The sequence below is a fragment of the Microtus ochrogaster genome, chromosome 7, assembly GCF_000317375.1.
Source record: "Microtus ochrogaster isolate Prairie Vole_2 chromosome 7, MicOch1.0, whole genome shotgun sequence".
Taxonomy (NCBI): Eukaryota; Metazoa; Chordata; class Mammalia; order Rodentia; family Cricetidae; genus Microtus; species Microtus ochrogaster.
The window spans coordinates 26,876,122-26,886,105 of record NC_022014.1 but is presented as its reverse complement, the minus strand read 5'-3'; the positions used below and the strand labels follow the sequence as shown (position 1 = coordinate 26,886,105).

The window sequence follows — 9,984 nt, the reverse complement described above, 5'->3', positions numbered from 1 at the left end:
CAGAGGCCCAAAATATGGCTACCCAAACTCGGTAAAAGGTGGGGGGGGGGAGTCCTTTTGTAATCAGCACTGATAGAGGATACAGCAAGAGGCTGCAGTGGGCACTAACATGGGGACAGAGTGGGAGGAACTACTAGAAAAATAAAACTGGACAGAACAGGAAGAGCAACGGGAGAATCAACAAAAACTACTTTTGCTTGAAAACACCATAATGAAAACCAATTGTGAGTGCTAATTAAAAACATTTTTTTTTTCCTTTTGGGACTGGAGAGAAGGCTCAGCAGTCAAGAACACTCACTGCTCTTCCAGGGGACCTGAGTTTGGTTCCCAGCACTCAGATAGGGCAGCTCACAACCACCAGCAAATCTAGCTTTATAGGATTGCAAGCCCTCTTCTGGCCTCCTTGGATACCCGTGTGCACGTGGCATATACACACAGAGACACATATATACATACAAATTAAAATTAATAAATCGTTTTTAAATATTTTAATTTAAAGTAAGATTGATTACTGCACCCGAGCTAAAGAAGGGGAGCTAGCCTGTGCCATTTGTTAATTGGGGGGGCGTGCTTTTGATTTTCATGGGCACCTATGACTTTGATCCCACAATATACATGTATTTATATGTATCTATTTATGCTGGAGATCAAACTCAGGGCTCCAGGATTGCTAAACAAGCTCGCTACCACTGTGCTATATCCACAGCCCTCAGAAATTAGTCATAATATAATTTAGTATGAGTATATGCTAAAAAGCAACATCGAAGTCCTTGTTAATTGAACCAGGGATGCTCGGGCTATGCTTGCTGAATGCGGCCCACAGGCTGTGCGACCAACCGCAGAGGAGTCACTGACAGTCTCATGGCAACCAAGGACACCACCGCGCCCTGGGGCACCCTGCAGAGCAAGTGGGGCAGCGGTGAGCTCAGTGCCCAGTCCACTGCCCCAGTCCTCAGTCCAGCGTTTCAGACAGCAGCTCCTACCCTGCCCAGCCCAGCCCAGCCCAGCCCAGCCCGTGCCTAGCCCAGCCCAGCCCAGCCCAGCCCGTGCCTAGCCCAGCATATTCCGGCAACGCTGCCGCTCCTCCTCCTGCTTGTCCGACAGACGATTCTCCAGCTGGCTCAGTGCCCAGTCCACTGCCCCAGTCCTCAGTCCAGCGTTTCAGACAGCCAGCCCAGCCCAGCCCAGCCCAGCCCAGCCCAGCCCAGCCCGTGCCTAGCCCAGCATATTCCGGCAACGCTGCCGCTCCTCCTCCTGCTTGTCCGACAGACGATTCTCCAGCTGCCTCAGTTCCCTGAGCACCGCCTTGCGCATGGAAGGCTCCAGCTCCAGTACTTTCTCGAGGTCCGCCTTGGCCTCCTCAGCGTTCCACACCTCTGCGTGAGCACGTGCGCGCACATAGTAGGCCTTCACGATCCCTGCGGAGAGGAGCGAGCTGCACCCAACCGACCAGCCCCAGGGAGCCCTGGCATCAGACCTCCTGACCTCGATTTCTTCCAAGTGCTGTAACCAATTTCACCTTCAGAATTCTTGTATTGTTACCTCTGAGGACCCAAGCTTGGTCACCATTGGACCCTGTTATTGTGCCTGACCAATCCGAGTGATGGTGAGACTCAGTGCAATAATAAGGGTGGAGTACTTAGCGCCTGCAGCAAATGTTGTGCTATCCTGCTTAGTGTTAGTTGTAAACTCCTTCTCAAATACTACCAAAGTCAATTTCATATTTTTCTTTCAATGTCGATTCCATATTTTTCTCTCATTTGCTGGCCTCCTTTCAAAGCCTGGTTACTACTCCCAAACTAATTGAATAACAGCCACATGCACATTTGAAAAGCATAAAAATAAATAAGATTTTAAAAACCTCCTCCCTAAAGCCCATGATTGTGCACACCTGTAAAACCCAGAGCTCTAAAGGCTAAGGTAGGAGGATCACAAGTTCCCAGGGAGCCTGGGCTACATGGCCAGCCTCAGTCTGAAACAAACAGCTCCCACAATAAATATCACCCACCCAGAAGCACCGACAACGCAGTTGCAGGCTTGGGGAAGTCAACAGGTTGAAGACAAGCTTCTGTGCCTCTCACCACAGAAAGGGCCACGTGAGGCCAGTGCCAGTGGCTGTGACCTGGCTGTCTGTATCTCCCCCACCCCCGCCTCCATCTCCACCACCCCTGCTCCTTTACCCTCACCCCCCCCCACTTCTCCACCCTCACTCCTACTCCCCCACTCCCACTGCTCCCTCACCCCTACCCCCTCACCCCTGCCGGGGTTGCACCTGGGTGATGGCGCAGGATGTCGCTGGTATGCTCCAACACCTCGTAGTACTCCTCCTTCTTCAGCAGACACTGGCAGTAGTTGAGGATCAAGGTGTTGATCATCTTCTCCAACTTCAGCCACTCCACCTCCCAGGGCTTCTCCTGCAAGGCAGAAGCTCAGCCACCGGCTGGGTAAGGCTCATCCCAGCCCACCCAGCCAGCGGTCGCTCCCAACCTTAGTCTGAAGATTCCTCAGGCACACGATGGCCTCCTGGTACTTGGTGGCAGCCTGATCGTAGCGACCCAGCTTGTAAAGCCTGTTGCCTTCCCCGTGAAGGAGAGGCACGGCCTGCATCCTCTCTTCATTGTTCAGATTCCACGTCTCCCTCTGGTACTCGCTCGGGGCCTCCACCTAGTCCAGGAGCTAGATGTTAGCCAGGAAAGGACCAGCGAGATGACCCCAGCCTCCTTCTGAAGTGGTTTGCCATGTCCCACAGTGAGGCACCACACCAAGTGTCGGGTATGCTGGTCAAGACCTTGAGAACAGAGCAAGGAAGCAACAAGATCCAGCCCTGCCTTAAGCAAGTCGGTGCCTTTGGGGAAATTACAAAAAGGCTCCTTTCTTAAGGAAAGTTTACTTCCAGTAGTTGGAAGATTGTCATGAGTGCTCGCTGTGTTAGAACAAGACACTTTTATTGCCATCTGGAGAGAATTTGTCATCATAATAACACAAACGTGTAATATCTACAAAGAGCGCTTTTGAAGGGATGTTCCCGCACAGTGCACAAACCACACAACTGTTCTTTTTCAGTTTTCCTTACCCATACAGCCCTCAGGTTGAGCTTCAACCTTGGTCATAAGCTGAGTCCTGACCTGGCCTCGACCTTGAGCCTGGCGCTTCTAGCCCCATGCAGGCTCTCTTACTGTGCCAGACCCAAGTCCAAACCCACAAGTTACAGGAACCAAGAAGGAGGCTGCAACCCTCAATCTTGCAGAAATGGAAGCAGACAGATGACCAATTAAATAAAGATGCTTCAAAAATGAAATTAAATCCCATTTTTCAAACGTTGTTTCCAAATGAGTGTTTTCCTTTGGAGGGGGTTTGCAACTTTCAATTCTGCTGGGGTCCCTGACCAGCCTCTCGTTTACTGGAGAAGCAAGTGAAGTGGGCATGGGGTCAGGAGTCCTCAGGATCCCTCCTGACCTGGGCCAGCCCCTCCCACACCTGGCTCCCACCTGCAGCAGCTCAATCAGGAAGATGAGCGGCTGCGGCTCCTTCTGCAGTTCATCCAGGTCCTCGTAGCCCAGAGTATGGTATGCGAACATGTTGGCCAACCCGCACGTGTGCACATGCCAGCCAGTGGGGTCCTTGCCCTCAGCCACCTGCCGTAGACTGCGAGACAACATAGGGTAGACTCCTGTGTGCTGTAAGAGAGATGAAGGAGCATTGTCTTAGCCGTCTGTTCAGAGCTAGCCAGACCACCCCCAGCCTGGGCTGGACCCTTCTCATGGGCACTGCCATCCCAGGACACCTACCAGAACAACTGTATTTCACAGTGTGCCCAACCGCTCTAAACCTGTTGGCACCTCTAATCCTTATGACCACCCAGCAAAAGAGTCACTGTGAATATCCCTGTGCTACAGCTGAAGAAAAGAAACCCAGAGGGGTTAGACCTCAAAGCTACACAGTCAGGCATGACACAGACAGGATTTGAACCTGCCTCTCCAAGCTGTGCTTTTAGCCACACGTTGCCTCTTTCTAGCCCTGTGGTCAGCATATTACATTCTTCCCCAAGGAGTCCTTGAGCCCCACAAGCCCAGGGCTTCCAGGATGTAGCAGTGAATGGAGCAGAGTCCTAAACCTGAGAGAGCCATTGAATGTGCCAGTGCACGTGTATGTCTGGTCTGATCCAGCTGCATCCAGAGTTGGCCCTTGGGGTTCAGCAAGGCCTGCTCCATACTAGGCCTCGACTCTTTGGTAGAGCCTCAGAGCCACAGAGGTCAAGTTCAGATGGCTACGAAGCCACCCCTGTCCCTCCGCTGGTGGAAAGGACAGATGCTGGAGGCTGAAGGTCATTCTCCCCACCCCCACTGGCCTAGATTAGCCCAAATGCCCTGGGCTGACTTCTGAGAGGCACAGCCAGATGGCAGCTGTCTGAAGGATTAAGGCTAGAATAAGGGAGGAAGCATCCTCCTCCTACCAGCTTGCTTTGGGGAGGAGTCCACTGGGGCCATTTCAGCAGGACCTCAGACAAAGGCTGCATTCTACTAGATACCTGCCAACCTGGCAGGTCTGGTGTCCCAGCCCACGCCCAGGGTTATGGAGTGACATCAAGAGCAAGATAGAACCTAGAAGAAGGAACCAAGTTTGGGGACATTTTTCTAGCACCAATTTTGTGAAAGGGAGGGATCCTGGAGCCCTCCTACCAGGTTACAAGCTATAGGAGCAGTCATTGCCACCCATGGGCTCTGGACATCTGAGGACTAGACCAATCAGGGAGCCCATCATCATGGTTCCCTCTTTGCTCTGAGGTAAGTGCCTGGCTCAGGCCAAGGCCCTGTCTGGACCGGAGGCTGCCACCTGCAGTGTTACAGACCACATCCACTGACTCTCAATGTGTTGGGCTTGGTTGGGGCAGGGGGAGGGTCTGGTTTTTAAATTTATTGCCAGTGTTTAAGCACAAAGTATTAACAGAATATCGCAGACCCGTGATGGAATCCAGAACCCAAGTATCCTGCTGCGGCTGCTACGGATACGGCTGCTAGCCCACTCCCTGCATGAACTTAAAACAGCTGCCCCTACCCACTGGGCAACTGGAGACCCAGATCCTGTGGAATCAGACTTTGTTTCTCTGGCCTCACAAAACTGAGCACCAGCAACAGGTTCTAGGTGGAGACAGACGCTCGGAGGCAGACAGGGGGCCAGGAACTCTCACCCACCCTGCCCCTCTGTACTGGGGGAGAGAGGGAGGAACCCCCATTCCTGCAAAGATATAACTCCAAGCTGACTGAACAAGGACAGTCCAGGTAGAGTGCAGGACAGTAAGTGACACCCAATGACTGCTTAGTCAGGTCTTCTTGGGCCTGTGCCTGCCCTACTGGTGACTGAATTTATGTAGAACTCTGGTTCCTGAGTAGAGGCTGCCCACAGAGAAGGGGCTGACTAAACATAGTTACATATACTCTTCCTAGGGCAGGTATTTTGGTTTGGTTTCCATTACTGTGATAAAGCACCATGACCAAAAGCAACCTGAGGCAGACAGGATTTATTTCAGCTTACAGGCCCACCTCCCAATCCATCATCAAAGGCCCCAGGAACTGCTCCTGGAGTGAGCAGCAGTTTGGGGCTTTGCACAACAAATTAATCAACGAATCAAGACTGTATTGACAGCCTTCTGTGCATGAAGCCCACCATGTTAGCAAATATGCACCCTGAGCAGGTGAGGGAGCTCTTGCTCATGACAAAGGCTTGTAGACATAAAGCCTAAAGTAGATGCATAGGGGTCTTCCAAGCTCGGGGATGCCTCACTGAGAGCAAAGGCAGAAGGGGTGGTTCTAAACTCACACCACAGAATAAATTAACTGAATGAAGGCCTGAACTGACAGAAAGACATTGTTTAAGTTAAAGGAAATTAAGATTAAAATAATAACAACAAGAGTGTTGCAAAGAAAAGATGCTGGGCTTTAGTATGCTGAGGAACACAGGGGAGTCATGTAGTGTATGGCATCCCCTAATGGTAGACGGTGGTACTGCAGTCTGGCTCTGTTAAAAGGTGCAGGTACTGGACAAGAAAGCTAAGGATCCCACTTAGATTTTGCCCCTCAGCTTGTTTGAACCAGAGCAGATTACTTCCTCTCTCAAAATCATATTCAGAGTAAGGCTCCTCAGTAAAACAAAGGAGTTAATCTTCAACATCCTTCTAGCTCAAAATAATAGCTTCTACCTTTTAATCGCCTTATGTGCACCATGACTTCCGCTCATTTATATCATATCCTATGACTCCCAAAATAGCCCCAAACACGCCATTTGTTCATTTACAGATGAGGAGACAGAGTGGCAAGAGGAGAAAGAATCTCCCCAGGTCACTCCACACTAATAAAATACGTCGCAAATGCAATCTCTCTCTCTCTACCAAACTGCTCTTTCAAAAGGGTCATTAGCTCCCCACGAAATAAAGAGTATCTAACCACCATCCACTGTGAAGACCCAGGGGGAGCCTTGTGATAGACAGCTCAGCTTGTCAACACCTGAACTCACCCATCAATCTCAATCTTGCATGTGATAGGCAGGTACCGTGCGGCCCTTGGTGAGACATTCACAGAGCTCTCCGTGACTTTAAAACAAAGACTGGGGGTGGGGAGGACTTGCCTGCCATGCTCAAATTCCCAGTCCCTAGTACTGCATAAACCAGATGTGGTGGCACACACCTGTAATCCTCACATCTGGGTGGTAGAGGCAGGAGGATCAGAAGTTCAAGGTCATCCTCAGCTACATAGGGATTTTGAAGCCAGCCTGGGCTACGTGAAGCCCTGGACAAAAACAAATCAGTGAGAAGGAAAGGAGAAGAAAGAATAAAAGACTTTTCAAGATTTTAGACAAAAAGCTCATTTGTCAGAAATACAAGAAATAAAGGAATATATCAGACAATTACATTCAGAATCCAAATGTGCATATCTCTAGGACCACTAACTCCGTGACCCGAAAGGGCCAGGAAACCCAGGGAGACAGATACAGAGCCACACAGGTAAAGCCTGACACACTGGTTTTGTTTGGATCCTGCCTGCACACACAAATGCCACTCATTTCTAAAGAATAAATGAGCGACATGGGGGGGGGGGGTGACCCAACAGGTAAGAGCATTTGCTGTTCTCTCAGAGGAATAGAGCGCAGTTCCCAGTACCCATGCCAGGCAGCTCACAACCATCTACAACTCCAGCTCCAGAGGATCCAACACCCTCTTCTGTACCCCGTGGACACCTGCACTCATGTGAACGGATCCACATAGATACACGCGTGCATAGATACACTTAAAAATAAAAATTAAATCTTGTAAAGGGACTAAATGAGATGGTCAGAGAGTCCTGTGTCAGGCAATTAGAGAGTGTGCAGGGGGTGTTTGGGTTCTCTGGAGATTTAACAACGGTGCTGTGGCTGTGTTTTTCAAATGTCCAGTAGTTTCAGAGTCACCAAATCTAGTGTTCCCAAATGAATGGCCACGATGCCTGGAATTTGCCCACGCGGCGTGGGATGAGGAAGAGAAGTGCCCCGGAGGTAAGAGGACTCAAGACAGGGTGGTGGGCTGATTGTGCCAGCCTAGGAGGCAGGTTCTTGATAGGCTTCTCCTGACTTTTGCAAGTTCGCAAGTTTCTCTAAGAAGCGCCTGTCTCTCCAAATCACAGAGCAAGACGTTGTAAAGATGACTTAGGATTGACGTAAATATGAACTGAGTCATAGAGCTGGAAAGAATGGGGGAGGGCAAAAAAGCCCAGTGACCACAGACTCCAGGACTTGCTTCACTGAGCAGAAAGAAAAGGGCAGGGGTGACCCTCTCCTACTCCAAGGTCCTCTCCAAAGCTCCCCAGCCACCCATACATTTTTATGTCACTTTAAGGCCTGCTTTGCCTGAAGGTCATCACGTTTGTAATGACAGACAATGGGAATTCAGGCTAGAATAGAGAGGCTTGTTTAGCCCTAACTTTCCTGAACCTTGATGGCTCCAGGAAGAGCGTGCGGGGACCAAGTGGGGAAAGAGCCATGCGGCCTACTTACGATGGTGTCGCACCAGAACTCGGCCACTTCCCCGAGCCGCATGGATGTCAGCAGCGTCTCCCACACCTCCAGCTTGAACATGTTGCCGAGGATGATGCTCATGGGCTGGCCCACCTGCCTGCTGTCATCTATCACTGTGTGTTCCTCGTCACACTTCATGGTTCGGAAATGAAACGTCACCTAGTCCCCAAAACAGAGGGGTCTGATGTAGACATACCTCCCGAATTCCAGCTGCGGCCACCCAGCCACCACAGGTTCCTAGGGCTGTCCTCAGAGTCAGTTCATCTATGCCTGGTAAGCTAAGGTGCATCAGACACACCCTACAAGTGCCCACAAGGAACCCATTCCTTTCCAGCATAGCCTGTGCCCGTCTCTCACGACCAAGAGTCAAGAATCCTTCCCCAATAAGCTCAAATGTCCAGGGATGTGTCCATCCACCCTGGGAGACCCATCAAACACAGAAGACAAACACCAGAACTCCCGAGATTCCTTCCTATTCACTTGACATTTGGAGCTCTGGAAAAATCCCCCACCCCCAACCCCTCAGTCCGCACTAAAGCTACCCCAAAAACTACCCCCCCAAAATGACCTGTTTATAAACTCCAAAGCAGGGCAGCCTAGGTGCATAGGGTGGGCAATTTGAGAAAAGGCCTGCCTGGCTGGATTAGGGCTGAACCAAAAGCTATTTGCAATGCCCTGGGCACAGCTGGAGCTCAGAAAGGGACCATGGGGGCTCTCGCTGGGGGAAGGTTACTCACCCGGGAGCCGGAGATGAAGTTAGGGAGTTCTCCCACTCCCCCGTGCAGGATGGTCTTCTTAATACCCTCCACATTGAGGAGTAGAGAGACGTCCATGCTGCAGGGATGGGAGAGGTTTGTGCTGACTTAGATAATCCTACTGACACCCAGTTATAGACTGACTAGATAATCCCCCACGGGAAAGGACGGTTAAGCAGTTGGCACCTGGAGGATTTCCTGGCAGGGATGGGACACAGGAGGAAGGTAGGACTTCTGGCCACTACAGACTCCATTGAGTCTGACACCCACAGGCTTTGCTTTCTTTCAATCGCAGCAAAAGAGGTCAGCTGATGTTTCCGTGAGGAGGGAGTGGAGAAGGAAGGCAGCAGGAGAGGCGTGGGACTACCCAAGGGGAGAGGAGTGGAGGCCAAAGCCACCACTGTCTGTCCCTCCTGCACCTGCAATGCCAACCTTGTCCAGTCTCTGTCTCTTAGCCCTTCCCTGGGAGCTGGGAGAAGTGACCAGAGGGCAGCAGCGGGGTTCTGACTTTGGGATAACTAAGAGAGGTTGGAACAGTTCTGAGAGAAACTGAGGCACTCCTAGCACTAAGCTTCTGCCTCCACTCTAAGGTCTGGCTAGGCCTCAGTCCTGGGTCGTGGGAGACATTTAGGAGCCCCCGGGGTCCCCTTGAGAGACGAGAAGAAAAAAATGTAATGTGAAGATTTAGTGTTTGGCGCCACCTTGTGGCCACCTCAGATTCTCATGCTTCTCTCCAGAATCTTTAGGCTAATAATGGACTCCGAGCACCCCAAAATCAGTCTCTTCTGGACATTGACTAGTGACCAAGAGGCAGAACACTAGGCAAACTGGTCAGACACAGAGGATGAAGCCTAGAATTCTAGAAAGCCCTCCCTGAGTGCCAGGTCCCCAACTCAGGATTTGTTTCCATCCCAGTCTTGGGGAGCAAGTAATGTGGAAGGCGCAGAGACCTTTTCCTCTTCCCCACCATCTTTCTCCAGCCATATGACAGCCTAGAGGGGCATGTGTGTTGAGGAGGTAGAATGATCAGACAGGGACATCACTGCCATGGCCATGGGGTGGGGGAGGAGAACTTAGACCATGGCCATGGGGTGAGGGGAGGAGAACCTAGGCCATGGCCATGGGGTGGGGGGGAGGAGAACCTAGGCCATGGACATGGGGTGGGGGAGGAGAACCTAGGCCATGG

At 51.2% G+C, this 9,984-nt stretch overlaps 1 protein-coding gene across 1 annotated transcript; it reads right to left on the bottom strand.

Moving 5' to 3' along the window:
- Positions 1-1,215: 1,215 nt before the first annotated feature.
- On the bottom strand, positions 1,216-8,876 carry Aipl1 (aryl hydrocarbon receptor interacting protein like 1). Its single transcript, XM_005349637.2, has 6 exons — positions 8,781-8,876; positions 8,023-8,202; positions 3,489-3,677; positions 2,488-2,664; positions 2,273-2,414; positions 1,216-1,418 (listed from the first exon to the last, which is right to left on the bottom strand). The coding sequence occupies exons 1-6, from the start codon at positions 8,874-8,876 to the stop codon at positions 1,216-1,218; spliced, it is 987 nt and encodes a 328-aa protein (XP_005349694.1).
- Positions 8,877-9,984: the final 1,108 nt, after the last annotated feature.